At 42.8% G+C, this 26,939-nt stretch overlaps 1 protein-coding gene across 1 annotated transcript; it reads right to left on the minus strand.

The window, feature by feature from the left end:
- Positions 1–22,739: 22,739 nt before the first annotated feature.
- Positions 22,740–25,442, minus strand: LOC131255352 (disease resistance protein RPP8-like). Its single transcript, XM_058256052.1, has one exon. The coding sequence runs from the start codon at positions 25,440–25,442 to the stop codon at positions 22,740–22,742; it is 2,703 nt and encodes a 900-aa protein (XP_058112035.1).
- Positions 25,443–26,939: the final 1,497 nt, after the last annotated feature.

A 26,939-nucleotide genomic window follows, 5' to 3' on the forward strand; every position in this document is an offset into this window, starting at 1 on the left:
AGAGTACTTAGGAATGCTTGTTGTATTGCTTTATCGTTACTGCTTGACTGAATTGATAACATGTTAACCTTTGCTTTATAGCTCTACTGAGTTGATCACTCACTCCCACGTTTCGGGACGGTGTTGTACACACCAATCAGACTCTATCTTAACTGTAGGTGGTGGCGATGCCTACGAGGCAAAGCCAGACTTCGAGGATGATGAAGAGGCATTCTCCTACATGTAGTTATCGGGCGAGTTCATGTGAGCCATGTCCTAATCGTCGGGGTTACAGGGACACTGACTAGATGCCCTTACACTATTATTTTGTATTTTGGAGCACACATGTATATTCATTTTATACATTTTGGGAGTACACATGTATATATTTAACCTGGTAACATGATCACACTTCAGAGATATACTACAGTTCATATATCTTATACACGTATTACAGTCTTTCGCTTGCAAATCTCACTTGTCTCTGGAGTAGGATATGCTTATTCATGTTTAATACACTAATATAGATAACATTAAATCATCATTATTTATGTTGTATAAGTGATGTGTTGGAACTCGGGAGTTGGGCTTATGCTCGACCCCCGATTTTCAGGGCGTTACAAGTTGGTATCAGAGCATGATTTGGATTAAACTGGACCTGGGTTATGGTCACACGACGTACACTGACGTACTTTGACTTAGGAGGGAGCGAAAAAATGTAAGAACAGGCATAGGATTCCCAGTTTCACCAATCGGCGAAATTTACCGAAATCAACCACCGAGATCGGGCCCGTACACACCTGTGATCACTTGAGGTGATCCCGAATCACTTCTAGACCATTAATCGATGGGTTTAGACAAAGATTTAACCCATCCCAACCTCAAACAATTTGAAACATGTGAATATAAGTGAAACGGGACCCGAAATGACTTAAACGGACTTGGGGGCCCAAATGGTGTAAATCAGGGGGGCCCAAAGTAGACCCCACACATTTTCGGTACCTCGAGGGGGATGGCATCGCCCCTGGGGCGAGCCATCACCGGACTATCCAGGGACCGGCGATGGCATAGCCTGATCGGTGAGCCCTCGTCGCCCGGACGGTCCGGGCCTGTCGGGCCGACGCGTGTGGCTGCTGTGTGGCCCACCCAATCGAGTAGAAATGGATTTTTCCATTTCATTTGATCCCCTCCCTCATTTTACACACCTCTAAGCTCTCCTTTCTCCCCAAAACCTCCATTTCCCTTCTCAAATCTCCCCTCCATTCTTCCATTTTCTCATTTTCCTTCAAGACTTATACCCCTCCACCGTTTTTATCAACACCCACCTCCTATCTCTCTCATTTTCTTGGATTTGAGTGCACAAACCTTCCATTTGTGACTCATATATCTTTAAGTCCTACAACCCATCTTATTCCCCATTGTTATCTCACTCAAATGGCTCTTTTCGAGCTTGTGGTGGCTATGTTTTCACTTTTCACACTTCTTTCTTTCATGGGGAAGAAGAGGGCTCCCATGGATGAAGCTAGGCCTAGTCACCTTACTCGTTCAAGGAGACCGAGAGGCACCACCGCAAGTACAAGTGTTGATCGAGAGATACGGACGAAGCGGGATCTCGATCCCCAGGCTCCCCTCGAAAGAGCTCTACTGGCGGATCTATCCCATGGAAGATTTTAGGGCCGTAGGGTTCTTTTTGAAGCACACGTAGACGAGAAGCTTTTTGGAGAATATCTGTTGATGGACTACCTGGTCGAGGCCAGGTGAGGTCCCTTATTCGAGGGCAAGTCTCGTGCGAATGCTAGCACTGTCCGAGCTTTCTATGCGCACATTCGGGAGCTTACGCTGGAGCCTTTGCAGTTCAAATTTTCCATGAGAAGGCGAGACCTCATGGTCACCGTTAGCTTGATAGCCTGAGTCATGGGAATGCCACTTGGTGAGGTCCATGCTAGTGAGAAGAGCCTTAAGACCGCACGTGAAACTGCACGCGATTCCTTTGTAGCCAATTGGCCCACTGGAATCCAAACAATAGCTTCCTAACGACCAATATGACTAGCGACCAATATGACTGACAACTTCCGCCTGTTCCATCACATCTTCACGTATAACGTATATCCTAGATGGAGCAATCACAGCGAGTGCACATGCCTGATGGTATACTTCCTGTACCAGACTGGGCAAGGAGAGAAGCTATGCATACCTACATATGTACTACAACAGATAGTGCTGACGGGCACGCTCTACTAGGACGTCCATTTCACTCCCATTCGGCCGACTCATATGCAAGCTTGCACGTGAATTCGCCTACAGACTTAACACAGAAGTTCCTGTGCCAATCCATTTCATCAACGACACTACTCTCAACAATATAGAGATTGGGCCACGACAGTGTTAAGCCCGACTTGACGAGAGTGAGGATGAGACGGAGAGCGAAGAGGAAGAGAGTGATAAGAAAGACAGAGATGAGATAGAAGAAGAGCAGGCTGAGGAAGAAGAGGAGGCCCAGGATACTGATGAGGGCTCTCCTCCTGCTGCTACGCGAGAGCATGATAGTGATCGGGCTGCTAGGGAGGCCCGCTTGGCTTAACTGGAAGAGGGCCAAGTTGCCCTGCAACAGGAGATCATGCAGATCTGAACCAAGGTTGAAGAGACCGAGGCCTTCATGAAACGAAAATTCAAGAAGGTGTCTCACACCTTGAGGTCCATCCTGTGCTATGTACAGGATAAGAGTGCACCTCCACCATCGCCAGATTCTGACGACTAGTCCTGCACGTAGTCGTCCTTTTAGTTACTTTATATGTTTCTTTCTTTGTTGCTATGTATAACCTTGTTAGGCTTAGTACTGTGGTCGAATAGTTAACATATTTTAAGTGTTTGGAGCCTTTTATATTAGCTCACATGCATCTTCCGTCATGATCCATGTAATACTGCATCTCATGTATTGTGACAGTTTTGGTAAATGAAATGCATGAAGTTTCCTTAAGATGTGTGTGAATGCTGTGTTTGAGTTTGTGACTATGCTGAATCTGACCTGGGTTGCACCCTATGTTGAATATAGGGAATGCCACCTAAGGCCGTACGGACTACGGCACGTCACACTCCTGGCGACTCGATTGACGGGGCTCCTCCCCTAAGCGATAGCCAAACGGACCCCAGTTTGGGCCCTACTCGCGACACTATGCCAAATTCTTAGCCGGCCACTGGCCCCACTAATGGGTCGACGCCTGCAGCACCACCAGTTGTACCACCGATTCCTGAGTAGAACCGTGCGTCCACCTTAGCGCCCCACATGCCTTAGGGCGCTTCTCCTACTGATAGGCTGGAGCAGATGATGTTATTGATGCAGTAGCTCTTAGCCAACCTTAGGGGATTCTTTACCCAGAGCATAGGTGTAGCTTCGCCTGCTCCATTTGTGTCCCCTGCTGAAAATGCAGGTGCTAGCGGCCAGTTCGAGCGATTCCAGTGCTTACGGCCTCCTAATTTTGTGGGTACTCATTGACCTGAGGAGGCTGAGTATTGGCTTGACCGCATCTCTAAGATGTTAAAGTTGCTGCACTGCACTGAGGCAGAGCAGGTTGAGATAGTCACCTTCATGTTTGAGAAGGAGGCCAACTTATGGTGGGATAGCATTCTCCGCACTGTTGCGGTCAGACATGTATGAACGTGGGCAGCCTTTGAGACTTGCTTCCACGAGAAGTACTATCCCCTCACTTATCGCCACGAGAAGGAGAGTGAGTTCCTTTGCTTCTGATAGGGAGGGAAGACAGTGGCGGAGTATGAGAATAAATTCACGGAGTTGGGCAGGTACGCTCTGTTGATATTGGCCGATGAGCCGATATGCATGCGGCGATTTTCTGAGGGTCTGCGACCTAAGATCCGCTCGAAGATGTGCTGCGCTAGCATACCCAGCTATGCTGAGCTAGTGAGCATGTCTATGCGAGCGGAGCAGGACGGGGACAGGCAGTCCCATATGCGAGCACCTATGGCTCTTAGGTCACGACCAGACCTTCCGAGTAGACCGTTCCTCGGTAAGAGGCCGCGTACAGATTCACTGCCCAGGCTTATGGCTCCACTAGCCCCGACGAGGCGATCAGACGTGTGATGTACCTACTGCAAGAGGTCAGGCCACACGGAGACAAATTACATTTATAGGATGAGGGACAGCGGGTTTTTGCCACCTCAGAGGATCAACCGTCAGCTTCCTCAGGCCATATCGGCACCACCTTTGCGGTCAACACCAGCACATCCATCCTTTCGACCGCCTGCACCTCGATTTAGGCCGCCTCAGCGACCCATAGTACCACAGCCGAACCATTCATAGTAGGCTCGGGTGCACTCACTTACAGCTGAGGCATCCGAGGCATCAGACGTAGCACCTGTGGCTTTCGAAGTGACGGTACAGATCCAAGGTACTCCAGTTTTCTTATTGGTGGACACTGAGTCCACTATCTGCATCATTTCATGCGCGGCAGTCAAGCGACTAGCGTTCGATACTACTCCTACGAAGGGAGTGAGAATCGTTACCACTACAAGGACCTTTTCAGATGTCACCCGAATTTGTGAGGGTTGCTCAGTAGATTTGGGTAGCAGGATAGTGCTCGTTGACCTTACTGTAGCTCCACTATGGCACTACGACGTTATCCTCGGTATGGATTGGCTCACCGAGATGAGGGTAGAGATAGATTGTGAGACCAGGGTTGTGACAGCTTACGAACCTAAGGGCACGGTCTTTTCTTTCCCAGTTCATGTTAGTTGGCCCTGTCGAGTTGATTACTACGCTGCCTGGTTAGAGCTTGTTGATGAGCCGATGTTAGGGAACACGCCAGTAGTTCAGGAGTTTGAGGACGTGTTCAGGGCGATACCTGGTCTACCTCCTCGGCGCGAGATCCACTTTACTATCGACCTGACACTCGGTGCGACACCCATTTCGCTACCAACCTATTGCATGCCTCCATGCGAGATGGAGGAACTGAGGAGGCAGATTGATGACTTGTTGGAGGCAGGTTTCATACGACCGAGTGTGTCTCCGTAGGGAGCACCTGTGTTGTTTGTAAAGAAGAATGACGGTTCACTATGACTATGTATTGATTATCGCAGGTTGAACCAGGTGATGGCGAAGAACAAGTATCCGTTGCCCAGGATAGATGATCAGTTTGATCAGTTGAAGGAGGCACAATACTTCTCGAAGATCGATCTGCAGTCAGGGTATCACCAGTTGCGTGTCAGGGATGAGGACATACAGAAGACGACTTTCAGGACCAGTTTTAAGCACTATGAGTTTCTCGTTATGTCGTTCGGCCTCACAAACGTACCGGCCGTGTTCATGGACCTGATGAACAGGGTGTTTCGGCTGTTTCTGTTTCGATTCGTCATCGTGTTTATAGATGACATTCTGATATACTCTAAGAGTCGAGAAGAGCATGAGAAACACCTGTGAGCAGTCTTGGGTACTCTGAAGAAGAACCAGTTGTTCGCACAGTACAAGAAGTGCGACTTCTGGAAAGAGGAAATCAAATTCCTGGGACATGTGGTGTCCAAGGAAGGGATAACAGTTGACCTCGTTAAGGTAGCCGCAGTTCAGGACTGGGAGTAGCCCGGTTCGGTTATTGAGGTGAGGAGTTTTCTTGGTCTGGCAAGGTACTACCGTCGATTTATTTGGGACTTCTCCAAGATTGCCAGACCGCTATCTCAGTTGACACAGAAGCATCTGAAGTTCGTCTGGAATGAGAAGGCGGAAGCAGCTTTTCAGGAGCTGAAGGACAAGCTAACGTCCGCCCTTTTGTTAGTATTACCAGAGCAAGGGGTTAAGTATAATATATACACCGACGCGTCTTACGTTGGTCTGAGTTGTGTTCTTATGCAGAGGGACAGGGTGATTGCTTACGCCTCGAGACAGTTGAGGAAACACGAGAAGAACTACCCTAAGCACGACCTAGAGTTGGCAGCCGTCATCTTTGCACTGAAGCTCTAGAGACATTATCTCTACGGAGAGGAGTTCGAGCTCTTTTGCCACCACAAGAGCCTCAGATACATATTCACTCAGCGGGACCTGAATATGAGGCAGAGGCGATGGATGGAAACCTTAAAGGACTTCAAGTTCGAGGTCTCCTACCATCCGGGTAAGGCTAACCTTGTGGCTGACACGTTGAGCCGTAAAAACACCATAGAGTTTGCGGCTCCGCTGATGGTGGCAGAATGGGGTATGGTAGAGTTCATGCGAGACTTCGAGCAGAAGCTCACTGTTGAGGAGCTGTTCGAGAATGTCGCGCATGTTCGTGTGCAGCCACTTATTGATGATAGGATCATCGCAGCTCAGAGAGACGACAAGCTATTGGAGAAGATGAGGGAGCAGGTCAATGACAGTGAGGACTCGGAATGGAGAGTTGGTACGGATGGGGGTTTACGTTACTGTGGCCGCCTATGCGTCACAAATCTTCCTGACTTGAGAAAAAAAGTCCTCGAGGCTGCCCACGATTCGAGGATGGCAATGCATCCTGGTAGTACGAAGATGTACCGCGACATGAAAAGGTCGTACTGGTGGGACAACATGAAGGCTCACATAGCAGAGTATGTATCACATTGCTTCACGTGCCAGCAGGTTAAGGCTGAATATCGCCGACCTCCTAGACTGCTTCAGCCCATGCCCATAGTTGAATGGAAATGGGGTTTCATCTCCACGGATATTATATCAGGGCAGCTGAAGACAAGGAAGGGGCATGACTTCATATGGGTGATCGTGGACCGGTTGACGAAATCGGCTCACATCTTCCCGATTAAAGTTTCGAACTCAGCAGACGAGTTGACCAGGTTGTACATCAAGAAGATTGTACATCTGCATGGAGTTCTTCTGGAGATCGTGTCAGACCGAGACACGCAATTCACATATATCTTCTGGACTTGTATCCAGGAAGCAATAGGTGTGAAATTGAAGTTCAGTACCGCGTTTCACCCACAGACTGACGGCAGAAGGAACTTGTAAACTAAGTGTTGGAGGACATATTGCGAGCTTGCTTACTTGATTTCAAGGACAGTTGGGATGACTGTCTTCCTTATGTCGAGTTCGCTTACAACAACAGTTTTCAGACGAGTATTGGCATGACCCCCTACGAAGCACTGTATGGGCGCCCGTGTAGAGCACCGCATTACTGGGCAGAGGTTGGCGAGAAGAGTCTGATTGGCCCAGAGTTAGTACAGGCGACCTTAGAGAAGATCGATATCATCAGACGTCGACTTCAGGCAGCACAGAGTAGACAGAAGAGCTACGCCGATACGAGGAGACGACAACTAGAGTTCGAGGTCGGAGACCATGTGTTCTTCAGAGTTTCTCCTATGAAGGGAGTTCTTCGGTTTGGTGAGAAGGGGAAGCTCACGCTTAGATTTATTGGTCAATTTCAGATACTTGATCGAGTGGGTGTGGTGGCATACCGCCTTCTCTGCCCACACCACTTACGGGCGTGTACAATGTATTTCATGTATCTATGTTAAAAAAATACGTTCCCAATCCTTCCCACATTATCAGATGGGAGCAGGTACAGTTGAGTGAGGACACTACATATATACTACGACCGACACGGATCCTAGACAGGAAAGAGCAGGTATTGCGTAGCAAGGTTATCCCACTTGTGAAGGTATTGTGGACCATCATACTGAAGAAGAGGCTACTTGAGAAACAGAAGTCGAGGTTCGAAAGAACTACCCTCAGATTCTTGAGAAGTACAAAAAGGTACTAATTTCAAGGATGATTTTTTTTAAGGGGGGTAGATTGTAACGTCTCGAAAAAATTCGTACAAAGACCCGAGTACCACCTCAGGCAGAAATCACTAAGGACCAAATCCTTTAGAAATTAGGTGGAAATCAACTAAGTGTTAAACCAGATTACCTATGAAATTAGCACTGATAACTTTAAATACAATTTGTAAGACCCAAAATGTGTAAAATCGTTACCGCTACATTACCTTAAAACTTAGGACTCATCTCTAAACCCAGTTGCTCTCGGGAGTACGTTGAAACTCCGTATCAGACCTGAACCACACGTCGAAAGTCCGATTACTTCAAAACTATAGGGTTATGACTGTATTACTGGACTTGACAACCACCTCGGAAATCAAGTCCTAACAGTATCCAGAAACACACAACTTGAGCTTGGAGTGAAGTGTGTGAGAAATGCGAATATCTTTAGGAAATGAACTGGGACTTAAGTGAATTGAGTCGTTTCACTTGCAGGCCAAATTTAAGGATTCAGACTGTCGGAATCTGACCCAATTACACCCTCAGATCAGAAAAAATTTTCAACACATGTCAGTACACTTGTGGTCCTGATCGAATACCGGTGACTGTTGAACTGAAACGGGTCCACCACGGTCGATCTGTAAATCCGATCGGACCGAAAACTTAACTCGACCTAGATCTAATGTCAGAAAACTTAAGTCCGACCGCACACAGAAAAGGGGCCTCCAGAAGTGCTCCATTGAGCCTAAACAGATGGGTTTTGGCTATAACCTAAGTATACCATGGCCCTGGGGCCATTGAGCTCACGTTTGAGCTTATATAAGGGCCTTAAACCTTCTCTCTCTCATTCCATACGAATTTGGAAAATCCTAAGAGAGAGAAGAGAGAAAAAGGGAAGAAAAGAGAGTAAAAGAGAGAGAGAGAGAGTCGGCGTTTCTTCCTGGGATTCAATCTCACCGCTCCACGTGCTTAACCACCACACCTGTATTGCTTTTTTGGCGATTCCAACTCCGTGCTTGGGTAAGAAAACCTAACCCTAATCTGTCACGCTCAAAACTCGAAAATCGGGCTCACAAAATTTTCGATCGCCGAATCTGGCGCTGACAGCCTCCGTAGAACCCCATTCTCGGCTCCCAGTGCCCATTCGCCAAGTTCCGATCCTAGGATGTTACAAGGAGGATTTTCAACATCAGTTTGATTCGTAATAAGCATAACCAAAGGCATAACACACAAACAACAACCAAAAACTCCATCACATTTCCACTATGATAAAAACTTTACAAGTACAATGAGCATAAAGGGAAATACAATGATGATGAACAAGAACTCTAAAATGATCTGATAAGTGCTCCTGCCTCAGCGCTGCTGCGATCCAACGTCACCTGCACGTAACGGTCGTGCATAAGCTTATAGAAAGCTTTGAGGGTGGTGTAAGTGTGTGCGTAAGGTAGTAGTGCAGTTATGCAGTATCAGAGTAATGCGGAACATGCTAATGAAAGTCAAGAATACCATAGTCGTACCACGGCCATGCGGTGCAAATCATGAATGATTTCGGCCATACCAAGGCCATGCAATGCGAAATGCAACTCAAGCATACAAATCCTCATCTAAGTCCACATATCGATACAGCTCAAAATCTGGAATATCACCGGGGTCTAGTACACTCCAAGCCAGATTGCCGCCCCATCGCGCGCAATAAGGTGAGTGGAAAAGACCTCACTATCCGCCTGCCAATATCGGGCTCGACTCGTCAATAGCGGACCCATTCCTCGAGCTGGTCAGACTCAGCCTAGCATTGCCCCCTACTCTCAGGCGGATAAAGCCACACCCCCTTCCAACCGACCACGACACAGTGGAAAGCGTAACTGTCTGGTAATCAGCACTCGGCGCTAATGCACTCACTCGATCTAGACGTTAGAGCAACCTCTTGGTACCATAAGGGTTTATGGACTTTCACTTAGGGATATCTATAGCACCCCATGTAGAACAAGATTTTCGGTATCCAATCCTGTCAACCACGATATGCCTGTGGAGGCTACGGCCCTGATGTCGCTAGGGCGTACAGTACCATATCACACAATGCGAATGCATGAATCACACTATCCAGTCATGCAGCAGTCCTGCGCGTATCGTGCGCTCATGTAAGGCAACACCCCTTATCTGGGAGCCCCTAAACAATTTGCCCGAAAGCATATACGATGATCAGTCATTTCTCATATCAAGCATACGTATGATGCATATGATCATGAATCATGGAACTAAACATGTTATATGGGATGGATGATGTTCATAACGAAGATGGGCCTAGACGGCCTCACATAACACGTACGAGCCTAACAATGGGCCCTAGAAAAAGTCATAATGTGGACATTTAACCAACACTATACTTGCAATGTGGACGTCAAACCACCATTGCTCCCAAGGCATAGCCCAACGTAAACATCATTACATAACCCACGTTGGGATCGTACATTGCAATGGACCTTAGGTACATCCCATTGGGCCTTAAATACATCAAATGGGCCATATCATATGGGCCTTATATTCACCAAGTGGGCCACATCATTGGGCCACACCAATGGACCTTATGTGCATTGCAATGGGCCATAACCCGTGGGCCTTAAAATGCATCAAATGGGCCTAATCTTATGGGCCTTAAGTGTATCAAATGGGCCACACCGATTGGGCCCCATATGTACATCAAATGGGCCTCAACTCATAGGCCCCAATACATCTTAATGGGCCTTAACCCATGGGCCCCTAATACATCAAATGGACCTCGACCCATGGGCCCCTAATACATTAAATGGGCCTCGACCCATGGGCCACAAGTAAATTGAGATGGGCCTCCCACCAGCAGTATATTATATATAATATAATATAATATATAATTTATATATACATTATACAATATTATATATAATATAATATTATATATATATATATATATAAATATATATACACACACGCGTACACACCCACACACGCACTCACAGGCACACACAAATATCACAGTGGGCTCCACCGCACAGATATCACAGTGGGCTCCATCGTACAGATATCACAGTGGGCTTCATCGTACAAATATCACAGTGGGCTCCATGTGGGGCCCACCATAATGTTTATACTCCATCCAACCTGTTGATAAGGTCAAGTAGACCTAGATGAAGAGTGAAAACAAATTTCACTTTGATCCAAAACTTCTGTGGACCCAAAAAGGGGTTTCAAAGGTAGAGGTTCAATCCCGCTGTTTCTAACGATGTGGGCCACCTAAGTCTTGGATGGTCCTGAAATTTGGAGGGGGCCCACTACTGAGAGTGGCCCACCTCATGAACGGATTGGATGACAAATAAACATCAAGGTGGGGCCCACGGCTAGAGCCGTGGGTGGCTGCCTGTCCACCCGTCCGCCCGGGCACTGGTGCGCAGGCAACGCCTGCTGCCTTTCTGACACAGCAGCAGCGCTGTTGCTGCTGATGTTATTTTTTTTATTTTTAGTTTTTCTGTGGATTTTACAGGTGGGGTCCACATCTTACAAATTCACTCCGTCCAATGGCTCTCAATGGCTCAAGACAAGCAAAACAAGCCCAATATTGGGCATATTTCAGCATATAAACAATCAGGGAAGGTTTCAATGGTGAAAACCACCATTTGATATGGTATGGCCCGCCAGTACCTCGGGTTGACACCATTTTTCGGTTCAATGCCTAAAAGGAGGTTGGGAACGGAATGGATGGCGTGGATTGAAGACATTCATCAAGGTGGGGCCAAAATAAGTGGGCCTCCCCCATTGGCTTGGAACCAAGCCAATATTTGTTTTTCTTTCCAACAAACGTCCAGCGTCCCTAAACGCTGGACTTAACATATACATTAGAGGTGGGCCCCGCTTAGGTGGGCCACCAAGTGGGGTATGGTGTGGGTACAATACACACAAAGTGGGCCCCACTTGTAAATGGCTTGGATAGAATACATACCTCGTGATGGGGTCCATTCAAGTGGGCCACACAACTTCATTATCATCACACATTAAAAAAAGAGAGGGAGAGAGAGGGATAGAGAGTGGGACCCGCGTGATGGAGGGACCCCGGCACTATGGGCCCTCCCTTACACTAAATCATATATCAAGTGGGTCCCATTACACATAGGCCCATTAAATCAAAATCCAACGGTGGAGATCCATTCTCCACTAAATTAGACGGTCTAGATGACCCTAAATATGCAAGAAAAATAAACATCATAATGAGGTCCATGGAGAATGGCCCCATCATGGAATGATCATGATGATCCAAGTGGGCCATCGGCCACATCTTAGGGTCCAAAGTGAGATCCAAACCATTGATCGGTTGGCCTCACTTGGCCCATAAAAAAAAAGATTAAAACTACCCTATCAAAGCACCCACCGCTTAATCTTCTTGCTCCCTTGACTTCCTTAGCTCCTTGTGCTTCTCTTTGATGGAGGAAGATGAGAAATGGATAGCTAGGATGGGAGATCTAGGGATGGAAAAGTGGGCCACACTTGTAGCTTGGAAGAGTTAGAGAGGCTCATACGTATGGATTTTTTTCTTGCTTTGGGAGAGTTTGAAAATGAGAGAGAGAGACTTGTAAAAGGAGAAAGAGAGAGGGAGTGATGGGTGATGGAGTGATGGATGTGGTGGTGATGGGTGTAAGATGTTTTTTGACTTTTGTGGCTAATGGTGTAAGAGAAGTATGGGTTTGTAAGATCTTTTTGACTTTTGGGGCTTGCTTGGGAATGGGTGAAAGGTGATGTGTACTTGACATGATGGGATTGATGGGTTGATTGATTGATGTGACACCTTGTAGAGATTCTCTCGGGATTCACACGCACGGCGATTTTCTCGCACCGAACGCTGGCCCATATCTCCCAACCAAGGTATCGCCTCGGCGTGCAAGTCGCGGCATCGGAACTGCGGTGATGACGCGGTCGCTAAGGTAAAGCTCTTGGGTTGAGTCGACTCGGGTTGACGACATGAGAATCAGGGTCGCGTGCAAATACCGGTTAAGGGTCGAAGGTTGTCGAAATTCGACTGGGAAGACCGCATAAGTCTATGGAACGGTACGGTCTAGGATACGGGGCTTACATAATCTGTTTTAGAGTTTTCAATAGTGTTAGAGATGAAATAGCTAACCTATTTCATGCTATAGGTTGCCGTTGTGCCGTAGACGACAAATTAAAGAACGAATTGAGTTTGTTACGAGTCTACCGGCGAAAGGTGTGGATTATAAACGTTTAGGTTATGGTTTTTAAGGCTTTCAATGCTAGTTAATGATTTATAACTAACGTGGGTGTCATTTCACATGCTAAATACGATGCTTGATTCGCTTTACAGTTATATATGAACTATGTTGAATATATTGTATTTCATATGTTTGTTGAAATGTTTGAATGCATATAGAATTTGGATTTGCGCTTGCCATAATTATTAACCCTAAATATGTGCTCGTTGTGTAGGTGGCAACTCCTTTGCAAAAAGGGCTGCCAGGATATATGTTATAACTAGTCTAATACACGTATGCTAAAATGTGTAGTCTAAGTGTTTGACAAAATGTCTGAATGAGTAAATGCTCATTTTAAGGTATGATATAAGGGCGTTGAGACAGTATTCCCAATCCCCTTATCCATACTTATGGTTTCCTTTGTGTAACCTATTTTAGTATTACGTGATTCGTGATGAAATGCCTGTGTGTGTTAACATGTACACTATGTGTTTGTTAAAAATGTTTTAAATAAGATCTTTATGTGGATTGAATGTCACATGTTATTCTTGATCATCACATGTGAAATAAATTGTTTGGAGTGTGTTTAGGACTATGGTATAGTCCAGGCAATCGATAACAAGTCCTGGATTGGTGGCTGAGATTGTTTCGCCACACCAGACGTGTTCGATGAATCTGAGTCGTACTTGAGTTGTCGACAGTGGTTAGGCCACATGGAGTGCCATGTCGATCGGCTCGACATACACTCGTACTAGTCGAGCTCGTCAAGTAACCCGATTGACCCGATGTATGTTCACCATGTATGAATGTATGTTCATCATGTATGGACGTTATTGCTTGAACTTAAGGTACCAAACTCACCAGTGGAAATTCCGTTTAACCTTGGTACCTCGATCCGCTAAGACTCATGAGCTGGACATGGTAGTATGGGATACCGTAGTCAAGCTTCAGCCTACGCTGGGGCAATGAGCCTCCCAGTAGTGTCCACTGAGCAATACAGCCTCGTGAACCAAATACGGTGGTATGTGACACTGTATTCGAACTGTCGGCCTACACTGATCAGGTGACAAGCCCTTTGTAGTGACCTCGAGCATACTTTGAGTCTGCTTAGAGGCGACGAGCCTTTCCGTAGCAACTAAAGTACAAACTAGGTCTACACTGATCAGGTGATGAGCCCTTTGTAGCAACCCAAAACCGTAACATCGTATGAGATTTACTAGGACTGACGACCCTAGAATGGATCATCATTTGGGATTTAATATAAGGGAGATACCTTAACTTCCCAATCTCGCTGTATGAAATGATCTAATAAAAACTCGGCAATCATGTTGATGCACCGCATTACATGTGCCTTTGGCGTTGGAATTGAGCACTGTGGAAAGGATGCATGCCCCGACCGTGAGATGAAGTTCGCAGATGGAGTGCAGGCGATGGCATACATCATTAATACATATCATCCTTCTATTAACCAGAGTACTTAAGAATGCTTGTTGTATTGCTTTATCATTACTACTTGACTGAATTGATAACATGTTAACCTTTGCTTTATAGCTCCATTGAGTTGATCACTCACTCCCATGTTTTGGGATGGTGTTATACACATCAACCAGACTCTGTCTTAACTTCAGGTGGTGACAATGCCTACGATGCAGAGCCAGACTTCGAAGATGATGAAGAGGCATTCTCCTACATGCAGTTATCGGGCGGGTTCATGTGAGTCGTGTCCTGATCGCCGGGGCTATAAGGACACTGACTAGATGACCTTACACTGTTATTCTGTATTTTGAACCACACATGTATATTCATTTTGTACATTTTGGGAGTACACATGTATATATTTAACCTGGTAACATGATCACACTTCAGAGACATACTACAGTTCATATATCTTATACACGTATTACAGTCTTCTGCTTGCAAATCTCACTTGTCTCTAGAGTAGGATATGCTGTTTTGGTATAATCCCATTCATGTTTAATGCACTAATACGGACAACATTAAATCATTATTATCTATATTGCATAAGTGATGTGTTGGAACTCGGGAGTTGGGCCTATGCTCGACCCCCGATTTTCAAGGCGTTACAAACCTAGGAGATGGTTTTTTCACCTTCTTAATAGAAGATGATCCTATAACCTATACAGAAGCTATTAACTCTTCAGATGCAATCTTTTGGAAGGAAGTAATAAATAATGAGTTGGAATCTATAATATCTAATAACACTTGAAAACTTGTAAATCTATCACATAAAAACAAACCAATAGGTTGTAAATAGGTGTTTAGAAAGAAATTAAAACCAGATGAAACTATTAATAAGTTTGAGGCTAGGTTGGTATCGAAAGGCTTCAAACAAAAGGAAAGAATAGATTACTTTGATATATTCCCCTGTAACTAGAATTACAACTATCAGGGTCTTAATAGTGATAGCCTCCATATCTAAACTAGTGGTACATCAGATGGACGTTAAAACAGCTTTCCTAAGTGGAGACTTAAAAGAAAAAATATATATGGAGCAACCTGAAGGTTATAAAATATCAGGTAAAGAAAATAAAGTATGTAGACTAATTAAATCACGATATGATTTAAAACAGGCTCCTAAACAATGACATGAAAAATTTGATGGTATTTTAAAATCAAATTGTTATCTTATAAATGATGTAAATAGATGTGTATATAGTAAAATTTTTGAAAATGATTATGTTATTATATATTTTTATGTTGATGACATGAATGCTCATTTTTGAAACTAATATTAAATTAGTTAATGCAACTAAGAAATTCTTGTCATCTAAGTTTGACATGAAAGACTTAGGAGAGGCTAGTGTAATATAGGGTATTGAAGTAAACAGGAAATATAGTGTTATTATATTATCACAATCTCATTACATTGAAAAGATATTGAGAAAGTTTAACCATTTTGACTGTCTACCTGTCAGTACTCCTTATGATTATAGTGTGACTCTCATGAAGAATACAGAAAATAGTGTGTATCAATTGGAGTATTACAGAATAATTGGTAGCCTCATGTATCTAACAAACTACACTAGACCAGACATAGCTTTTACAGTAGAAAGGCTAAGTAGATATACACATAACCCTGAAAAAGAGCATTGGAACGCTTTGTCTAGGATTTCAAGATACCTAAAAGGCAGTATAGCCTATAGTTTACATTATAATGGTTTTCCTGCTATATTGGAAGGATACAGTAATGCTAACTAGATTAGTAATTTAGATTAGACAAAATCTACTAGTGGATATGTCTTCACTTTAGGTGAAGGAGCAGTCTCTTGGAAGTCTACCAAGCAGACATGTATCGCTCAGTCGATTATGGAATCTAAATTTATTGCCTTAGAAAAGACTGGATCAGAAGCCGAGTGGCTTAGAAATCTCGTAGCTGATATTCATTGTGACTGTCAAGCAGCTGTAGTAAAAGCAAATAGTAAAATATATAATGGAAAGAGCAGCATATTAGACTTAAACACAACATAGTGAAACACATGTTGTGTAATGGAGTCATGTCTATTGACTTTATGAGGTTAGAAAGGAATCTGGTAGATCCTCTGACTAAAGGACTATCTAAAAGGTTAGTCAATGATACATCGAAGGAATGAGGCTGAGCCTAATATATGAGCTGCCAGTGTCGGCAACCCAACCTATACAAGTGGAGATCCCATGAGATAGGTTCAATGGGTAAACAACAAGACACGGGGTAGACGATTGCACTGAGTTATATGAGTCCCTTTTATGGTATACAGTGCGAGCAGCATTGCAGAAGGATGAGTTTTTAGAACTCTTAATGGATCCATAGCCATATATTTTGTAGTGTATACAATTGCTGCATACACTTGATAGAATTCACATATATGAGTGTGGAGGTGGAGGCAGCTTTCTATAAAAATCTATGCGAATTCTTTAGAGCACTCATGAAATTCAGATAATGGTGTATGGCCGAAACGCACCGAACCACAGAATCACTTGCAGAAGAAGAGTTGTGTGAGTGACATGTACTTGCGATCTACATTAAAAGGATTCAGGTTCAAGACTATGGTGTCACCTGATTCCTGTAGACCTGTCTTACTTACTCTAATATCAGTTTAAGTCTATGGTGACACCGGCACCATTACAAAACTATCACGCTTTAATTTGAAAGAGTTTTATTTTAAAACATGTGGGGGATTGTTGTATTTTGTTTTAAAATAAATATTAAAAATTTGGTTTTTAAATTTTCAGTTTCCTTTCACATTTGAAAAGTTTTAGTACTTTTGAGTTGTGAGTTTTATCCCAAATCGGATTTGACAAAGAAAACTATCTTATATATAAGATAGTCTTTTTGTCTTGGGCTTGAGCCCCATTTAAGGGGCATGTGAATTTAGTCCTAGGGGGCTATGTCAATAACTCTAATCTATGTTATTGACCACACACAAGCGCGCGTGTCGAGCAGAGTCGTGCCGTGCTATACCGAGTCCCAGTCCGAGTCCGTGTCCGTGTCCGTGTGCGTGTGTGCGTGCGAGTGCGCGACGGGATGAGATGGGCTGGGCCGGGCCGGGCTGTGCTGGGCGTGGGCGCGGGTGCGGGTGTGATGTGAGTATACTCACGTGGGTGTGTGCATGTATGGGTACTTGCGGGACTTTATTTGTGACAGTGTACTCGCATTTGCGCCTTTTCGTTTTAAACCAGAGATATGCATTCATTTTGAGGGGGGGCTATGCCAATAACTCTAAGTTATGCCATTGACCACACACGCGCTTGCGCGCTAAGCCGAGCCGAGTCGTGCCATGCCGAGCCGAGTCCAAGTCCGTGTGTGTGTGCGTGACGGGACGGGATGGGCTGGGCCGGGTCGGGCTGTGCTGGGCGTGGGCATCGGTGCAGGTACAGTGTGAGTGTACTCGCGTGGGTATGTGTGTGTATGGGTACTCGCGAGACTTTATTTGCGAGAGTGTACTCACATTTACGCCTTTTCATGTTAAACCAGAGAGATGCATTCGTTTCGGTTGTCGCACCTGTTGGGTTTAAACCCAACGGACCTAACCTTTCGTAAAAGGTGTTTATGCACCACTTCGGAGTCTATATAAAGATTACCGATTCCAGTTTCAAATATACAAAATTATCATCTCTCTTATAAAACTCTTTCTGATACTTTTTTAAGAATTTCACTTAGTTCATCGCTGAGTCAACTCAGCACTTTCGGGTTAAACTGCAAGTGGTTCGAGCTCATGTGCAGTGAGTGCACTGCTGAGACCGGGTCATAGTCGTTGTATCTTGGAGATCGATTGCTTTGGAAACCTATTGCACTTGGGCCGCTGTCCAAGGGGAGCAAATTCGATTTCAAGCCAAGTGACTCAGTCATGCCTCGAATCAATTCAATAAGTTTTCTTTCTCAAAAATTTTATTTTCTTTTTTGGTTCTCGATTTTAATAGTCTATTTAATTCAACCAAATATTCCAACAGGGCCCACATATGTAGTAGATTTCAAAATCTAAAGAAATCCTGTATGGACCAAATGCAATTACAATCCCAACCTTTCTCATCATCTCCAAATGCTAGATGGAATTGGACATGACCAAATGTAATTCTATCCCACCTAATCCCATCTAATATTTTGCATTAAACGCTCCTTAAAATATCTTGAAAATCCATTAACCGAGAATACATACATAATTCAAGCCGACCATGACATGGAAAATAGAGTCATTTATGATTTACATCGAAATAAAACTTCACTAGGGACTACATTAATATTTAGTTGTCATCTAACGATTTCATTTGATCACAAAGAAATGGATGAATGGAGAACACAAATATCAGCTTGATCCAAAGCTTCAATGTACCCAAAATTTTCTCAACCATAGAATATCAATTCATGCTCTTTTCCTCTGGTGTGGTCCACTTAGCTTTATATATAATTCATTTTTTAGTCCAAGACAAATTTATCTAGAAAAATGAACGAACGTATTGGATAAAATATATAAATAACGGCAGCCCCACGGAATTTACTCGGTACATCCCCTGGTAACGTCCGAACGCTTCAGTAATGATGCGGATTTTCACGAAAAGCCTTTCAAGGGAAGTTCATGCTATTGGAAAATATGTGGGCCACCTAGATGTTTGTGAGAAATCCACCACGTCCATACGTTTATTCAGATCATTTTAGGACGTGGGACCGAAAATTAAGTGGATCCATAACTCAAGTGGGCCGCACAACAAGAAAAACTGGGCAGGAAAATTCCTACCGTTGAATGCCCGCTGGGTTCCACCGTGATATTTATATGGAATCCATACCGTTCATAAGATTATTACTACTGATATTAACTAAAAATACAAGTATATTATCTGGGTCCAAATCTTTTGTGGCCCTACCAATGTTTCAATGGTGGACGTTCAATCTTACTGTTTCCTGACGTGTGGCGCACCTTAGTTATGTAACTGTCTCATTTTTTGTCTGATGTCCCGTAATGATCCGGAAAAAACGGATGGCTGGGGGTGGATTTTCTACAAACATCACGGCGGTCCATATCTAGCTCCCCATCGAAGGAACTTCCTGAGCAGGAAATCCGCATCGTCATCTGCGTGTAGGACTCGACCAGTACTACCCAGACGTGAGTATTTTTATTTTCTTTTTATTTTCTTTTTTTTCACAAAATGACGAAAACACCCATCTAATACTAAAGAAGAGTGGGAAAGATTTCTTCTGTGCAGTGGCCCACTTAAGATCTAGATTGCAGTGATTTCTCTCGGCCAAGGAAAACCTCGAGGGATGCATGTGATGAACGGATTGGATTTGAAGAGCGAGCCATGATGTGATACACAACCACTTGTAAGATAAGGTCAGCCTACAAACGTTTGAGGTCGATCCAGGAGTAGATTTTACGTTTTCATCTACTTTCATGTGCACAAAATAAAGAAAACTAACATTTAGAACCATTAACAAGGACCACTCATTTGTAACCTTATTCAATCGTAAATATCCACTATTCAACTTAAAACTGAAAATTCACCTCAATTCAATTTTATTTATTTTTAATAATAGCTTGTTCCAAAGTAATAAGATAAATGAAACGATTCTCAAACCTAACAATTAGTCAAATGCCATATTTCCAAGTAATCCAGTAATTCATTCCAAAAATGTAACTAATCTAGTCCTAAATAAACAAAATAAAAGAAGCTATAAATAATCAGTCTAATGCATCAAGCTCTTCTTCAGCCAAATAAGTTAAGGTGCCTGATGGGCTGTTCACCAACTCAGCCACGTCCTGCTCTTGCACAGAATGATTTACTTTCATTATATCTGTACGATTTTTCATTAATAAAACATAATCTAGCCGAGCCTAATGAAAGTTTCCAACATGGTTTATCCATAATACATAAAGATGTATAAATGAATCAAGTGGGATTTTCGTCCACTTATTTAAGTTGGAAAATCGTCAATCCACATCCACCCTTTAAAGAAGGCATCTACAATATTGGTAGGCATGAGCAAGGCCCACATGCGAAAGCAAGGCTTCTAGGAACAACTTTTCATCTGGATGGTCCCTAGAAAAACTATACACGTGCTATTCATACATGATATTGGTTTTCACGGTCCATTGATATTTTATAGTGTATATGCTTTTCATAGCACATATACGTGTCAATCAATGTACAAGTATGATCATGGTTTATCAAGCTTCTATATGATTGAACAATTAACAACCATAAATAAGTAGTTGTAATTGTAGCTAAATCAAATCATGCAGTAAAATAAAACATCATTTAAATAGTGCTAAATTAATCAAATCTAAATTACAAAGGTCACAACATAACATAAATCAAATATAATCAGCAACAATGATACTCTCTTAATTCCAATGGAAAGAAAATATGCTGGGATCACTCACCCAAAAATCTAATGAGGTGAATTTCATTAAAATAATTGAATCAGATTCTTAAAATAATTGAATCAGATTCAACAGGATTTAAGAATTTCCTAAATATAGTGTACCAATAACAATCATCTTTCCGGTTTATATGAATTCATATGATGGGGTTCACCTTGGATTGATCAAGGTTAGAACCGGTTTCTAAATCGAGTCCACAACATGATCCCATTAGATTCTTTCATATCAAACCCTTAATACAAGGTTTATAAAAGTCATAATCTCATGTGTAACTCACTCGATTGATCGAAGTGACCATTACCTTGATATTTAAATAGCCCATTAATTAATATTAATTATGAGTCTTAAATTTAATAATTTAGTAAATTAGATTTCAAAAATCAGAATGAAATCAGTCGGTATTACCCTCTACTAGTCGGATCTCATCCACACATAACCTCCCACCTAAGAGTGTGGGGCCCACTATCATGTTTATATAACATCTCACATGTCCACCAAATGGGATGCCCAAAAATCAGGTAGATTAAACCCTAAAAATGGGGGAGTTGTACCTAAATATAGAGCTTTTTATGTGATTGTCTATGTTTTTTTTCCGTCTTTCCTACCTAACAGTTCCATTTTCATGATAGGACAACACATGTCCGGACAACAAGATGTCATGCCAACACCATGGTGGCTCCACCTGGAAACTGTTGGATGCCTATAAAGGTGTGTCTATCTGACTCAAATTGGGTCATGTGATATGCGTATGCTATGCTGAGGTGTCGAAGCTAGTGTAGCTTGATCTAAGATGAATTCCTTTGACCTCAAGAGCCAAGATAGATCGAGAGATTGAAAACCTCACATCAGCCGTCTATTTAGCTACTTATTACAGAAACCAGCTGATTTGTGAATGTGAGGATTTATTTTCCTAATGAGTTCCTTTTGCCTTTTATGATTTGAAAGGATATTTTCCATCGTGGTTGTAACAATTAATAAACTATAATATAATAAAATTAACCAAAAAAATAAAAATAAAGTTGCATTTATAAATGCCTACAAAGATAAACACTTAGAAAAAAAAAGTAAAAAAATCATGTATGTTCGGGTAACTGTGAGGTGGATGCCAAGGCCTAAAATAAGCTCTGCCTTGTCCAAAGCTTATGGCCTAGATAAAGGGAATTACACTAAAACTAAACAAAAAATCCAGTCTAGCATAGTAGTGTAGATGGACGGGATTGTATTAAGCTAATCTATTAGGCAACCGCATCTTTCTAGGTAATTGATTATCGATTAAGGCCTTTAAATATGGGAATTCCATCTTTGAGCAGTGTTCATATTAATTCGTTATATCTTTATTGTATTTATACACCATTCATGTGGAGAAAACATACAAGAAAATTATTCATAAGTTATTTTTGTCGTGCATGGTATTAGAGAAAATTATCTCACCTAATCCTATTCTGTCTTTATTACATCAATAACATAGAGGAATAGCCAACAAATACAAGAGGACATTTTCATAAAAAGCCTATATTTTCCAAGAAAAGTAGATAGCTTACATATTTACACCCCCTACAATTGAAATATGAGAACCGAGTTTTGAAATCCCTTCAAACGATCTCCAAATCCATGGTGTATGAAAACTTTTACATGCACCTAACTGCATTTAGACTTGTACGAATCAATATCATCTATGGAGACTGTCCACTGGGTACTGTCCACTCTTCTCCGCTGTAAAAATCACAGAAATCAAATGACAGTAAGCTTTCTTGGCTAAACCTATATTCTATGAGCAATCCTGTCCCGACTTTCTCCATGAAACTAAATGGACAGTTTGGATCATCCACTACAGAAGATGAGTGGACTGAACCTAACAGACGGTCTCGATAGATGAAATGGATGCGAACAAGTCCAAAACCAATTACCTACATGGAAAGATACCCATACACTACGGGTAGATGGTGAGCGAGGGTACGTGTCGGATCTTAAACCAGTCCTCTCCATCGTCTCTTCCAACCCTTTCTCTGAAATCTTCCGGCATGCGTTCTAACTTCAAATCTTGAAGGGTGCTGATATGTTGCAATCCATCAGGAAGCTTCTTCAATTTTTTGCAATTCCTGATCACTAAACGTCTAAGATTCAGCATCGCTCCTTCCTCCACTCTCCACTCTTCTAATTCATCCAATTTATAAATTCTCAAATCGTCGAGCAGTGGAAACCCTCCGACGGAGCAAACCATTTCCTTTCCTATGTATGATTTCGGGAATAAACAGAGTTTCCGAAGGTTCGGCAACATCTCCAGCGTTCCAATCTGGTCTCGCTGTAATTGGGACCCCCTCAAGAATAGCTCCGTGAGGTTAGGTGGGAACTCATGCACGTCCGGTAATTTCTCAAAGGGTCCGCCTAAATTCATGCAAAATAGATGATGATGATTTGAGAAGGATGGAAACGCTGGAATCGAGCAATTACGACTTGCCTCTAGCCACAATAATCTCAGGCTTGCCAGTTTACAAACGGAACGGGGCAATGCCATATTGAGATCTCCCTTTATTCCCAAATCTCTCAAATTGGTTAGTTTCTCCAATCCATCTTCTATCCAGCTGCCCCCCTTTACAAATTTTAGAGTCTGGAGATTGATTAAGCGATGGATTTGCATGACGTTGCTGATTTGACAGGGAAATTCTGTCATAGGGTTTAGCAGTAGGTGCCTTATCTGTTCTATCTTATAAATATCATCTGGTAGCATGTTGACATTTGTATTCAGTAGATCGAGAGTCTGTAAATTGGAGAGGCGAGTTATGGTGGATGGTAGCCTTTCCAACCTTGTCCCCTTGAGACATAGGTACCTCAAGTGGATTAGATACCCTATTTCATCAGGGAGACAAGAGAGGCCTACATCTCGGAGATCCATCACCCTCAGCAATTTGAAAGCTCCACAGATGATTTTCAACTGCGGTTTCTCCGGCATTTGTTCCTCTTTACTGAAGCGCAACAAAGAGCGGAGTTGTGGAGTGGAGCAGTTAAGAGAGATGGACTTACTGATGTCTCCACAAGTAATTGCAAGTCGGCGTGCCTTTGTAGGTAATTCAGGCGCCATGTTCCCATGCACTTCTAGAAATCTCTTCTCCTTCGCTTCTGATATTGAGAGGTCTCGTAGAAGATCATGAATACGGCATTTTTGAACCGTTCCTTTGCTCCACCTGCTCCCCACCTGAATCATGCTTCTACTGATGAGCTCATCCAGGTAATCCTCCGCAACATCCTCCATTTCTTCTTCTCCTCTTCTCTGCACGAATCCTTCTGCCATCCACAACTGAATCAATTGGGGGACATAGATTTCAGAATCTTCAGGAAAAGCTCCCAAATAAAGAAAACAGGGCTTCAAGTAATAGGGCATGTCATGGTAACTCAGGGCCAATATGCCTGAGATCCCATCTTCTTTGCTTTCACGTAGCCACCATTCCACACTTTTAAGAACCTTCTCCCACGTATTCACTGACTTCTCTTTTCTTGATAGGACACCTCCTAATACTGCAATTCCTAGAGGTAAACCTCCACATTTGGCGACCATCTTTCTCCCCAACTCTTCCAGATTTGGAGGGCACGTAAGAGCAAGATTTCCCGGAAGTGCTCTCTTACAGAACAGTGACCAGCTCTCGTTTCCATCCAGCAAACGGAGTTTATGGGGTGTACTCTGTGCGTCTGCATGCCTTGCTACATCTTCATTGCGAGTTGTGAGAAGCAGTCTGCTGCCATTTTTCGTATCTGGAAATGCAGAAACCAAACTGTCCCAAGCTTGTCTGCTCCATATATCATCGAATGCCACCAGATATCTCTTCCCTTGTAAGTACTGAGAGAGTTCCAGCTGCAAGTCTTCCTCAGGCGTCTTCTCCATTTCATCTGGTTCGAGGGTTCTAAAGCATTTAATAATGCTCAGTAAAAGCTCTCGGACTAGATATTGTTGAGATACATACACCCAAGCATGAAAATCGAAACTCTTCTTTACATGGATGTCATTGTAAACTTTCTTTGCGAGAGTAGTCTTACCTATCCCTCCCATACCTGTGATCGAAATCACAGCACGCCGCGTATCTCCTTCAGTCAGCCGCCCCACCAGTGTCTTTGTCTCGTCCTCAAAACCGACCACATCGGCTTCTTCGACAATGGGAGCCCTCTTCTCCCTCCGCAGCTGGCTTTGATTTGAAGAAGATGAAGCTTCTCCACCAACTGATATATTGCCGACGCCGAACTGTGATATGTTCTCCTTGATCTCGCCGACCCTTCTTTCTAGGTTGAGGATCTTCTTTCCAACGTCGTGGATGGCTGGTATGTCTTTGATGCAACTAGCAAAACTAGTTAGGCATCTCATAAATCCAGCACTTGTATCTTCTCGTCGTTTCTGTTCAATGTTAAAGATGTAAGAGTCGATGACATCCTCAGCATCGTAGGCTACGTCTCTTATTTGAGTAACCCAGATCTTGAATCTTTTATTATCTCTGCCAATCCTATCGACATCCTCGAGGAAGGCACGCATCCATTCAAGTTTGGTTCGAAGCGATATGATCTGCTCATCTACTCCGAGTAGCAAATCTGCTTCCTGTGTTACAAAATCGTTCAGTTTTTGTACGGCAAACTGAACAATACTCTCCATTTTTTCTCTCTCTCTTCTTCTTCTTCTTCTTCTTGAGAAGGCGCTTGTCTTCAAAACAAGTCTTTCTGGAACTCTTCTTTCAACAAGGAAGAGACCTACGTTGCAAAGGCGAAGGCACTCAATTATATGAGTGCGGATCGTCTGTTTCCAGCGTACAGATTTTCCGTGCGAACACAGAAAGTTGGGAAAGTTTGGGACGCTGATTGCGTACTCACAGTGTCAGCAGCGAGGTGACTACTGACAATGGTACGTGAGCCCCGCTTAGTGTACTGTGTTTTATCCAAGCCGTCTATCTATTTTTCCAGTTCAATATAAGGTATTATACTAGACATGAGGTATATCGAAATCTCTAGTAGACCACAACACAAGAAAACAGTGGAGATTGAATGCCCACCATTAAAAACTTTATAAGGCTTACTGTAATGTTTATTTGTTGTTAGATTGACTAGGTAACACACCGGAATGAAGAGAAAACACAAATATAAGATTAATCTAAAACTTTTATGGTTCTTAAGAAGTTTTTAATAGTACGGTCACAGTTAAATTTGGATCTGTCTCATTTTTTAGCTTATACGATAAAATAGTCCAAAAAAATATATAGACGGCATGGATAGGACACATACATTATAATGGGGCCATGGAGCACTGTCATTTGCTAGCCAGGCTCGCAGTGCGCATTGCACGTCAGCACCTTATTCAAGGTCTTGTCTTATCTGCTACCAGTGTTTAAGCAAAGGAAGCGGATTGGCTGGTGTACCACACACCTGCTATATAGCCGGTGTACTGACATCAGCGAGTATGTCAGTAAGTTCCAGGTCACATCATGAGGTATTTGTTATATCTAAACTGTTCATCCATTTTGTGACCTAGTCTTAAGGGTTGAGATGAAAAATAAGGTAGATTTACAAATCAAGTGGACCACATTGAAAAAAAGTTGTGGAGGATGAAACTTCTACCATTTAAATATTTTTGGGATCACAAATGTCACGTCCCAAAATTCAAGTAGAGTGTGCACCCTCAGACCCGAGTTTCAGTTCGTAACTCGTACATAAAGTGTACTAATTTAATTCATTAATCAGTTTAATTAGAGATGATAATTATATTCAATATAAGGTCCACCATAATCTCAATCACACATGCATAATACTTAACACCAATCAACTAAACATATATAAATCTTGACGACTCTTAAAATAAAATGAACCTTAAAATCATTCATTTATTATACTATTATAATATAATAATATTTATTCCATGCTAACATTATTACAAAAAAATAAATCTAAATAATTGCTTAAAGTCTCGAAATAAATGTCAGTATGCATTATTCGTTAATTAAACTGTGCTAACAAAATAAAACATATGATCAAAAATTTTCTAATTCCGCCACTTCATCCTCGGATAAGTATGGCCATGTTTCAGGTAGGTCGTGTTCAGGTATAGTAGATCCTTCCGGTCCTTGCGTCACATCATCTGCTAATGGCTCCTCTTTACGGT

The sequence above is a fragment of the Magnolia sinica genome, chromosome 9 (genome assembly GCF_029962835.1).
Source record: "Magnolia sinica isolate HGM2019 chromosome 9, MsV1, whole genome shotgun sequence".
NCBI lineage: Eukaryota > Viridiplantae > Streptophyta > Magnoliopsida > Magnoliales > Magnoliaceae > Magnolia > Magnolia sinica.

Bases quoted from the DNA above. Each gene is read 5' to 3' on its own strand.
- LOC131255352 (XM_058256052.1), bottom strand. From the start codon at position 25,442: ATGGAGAGTATTGTTCAGTTTGCCGTACAAAAACTGAACGATTTTGTA.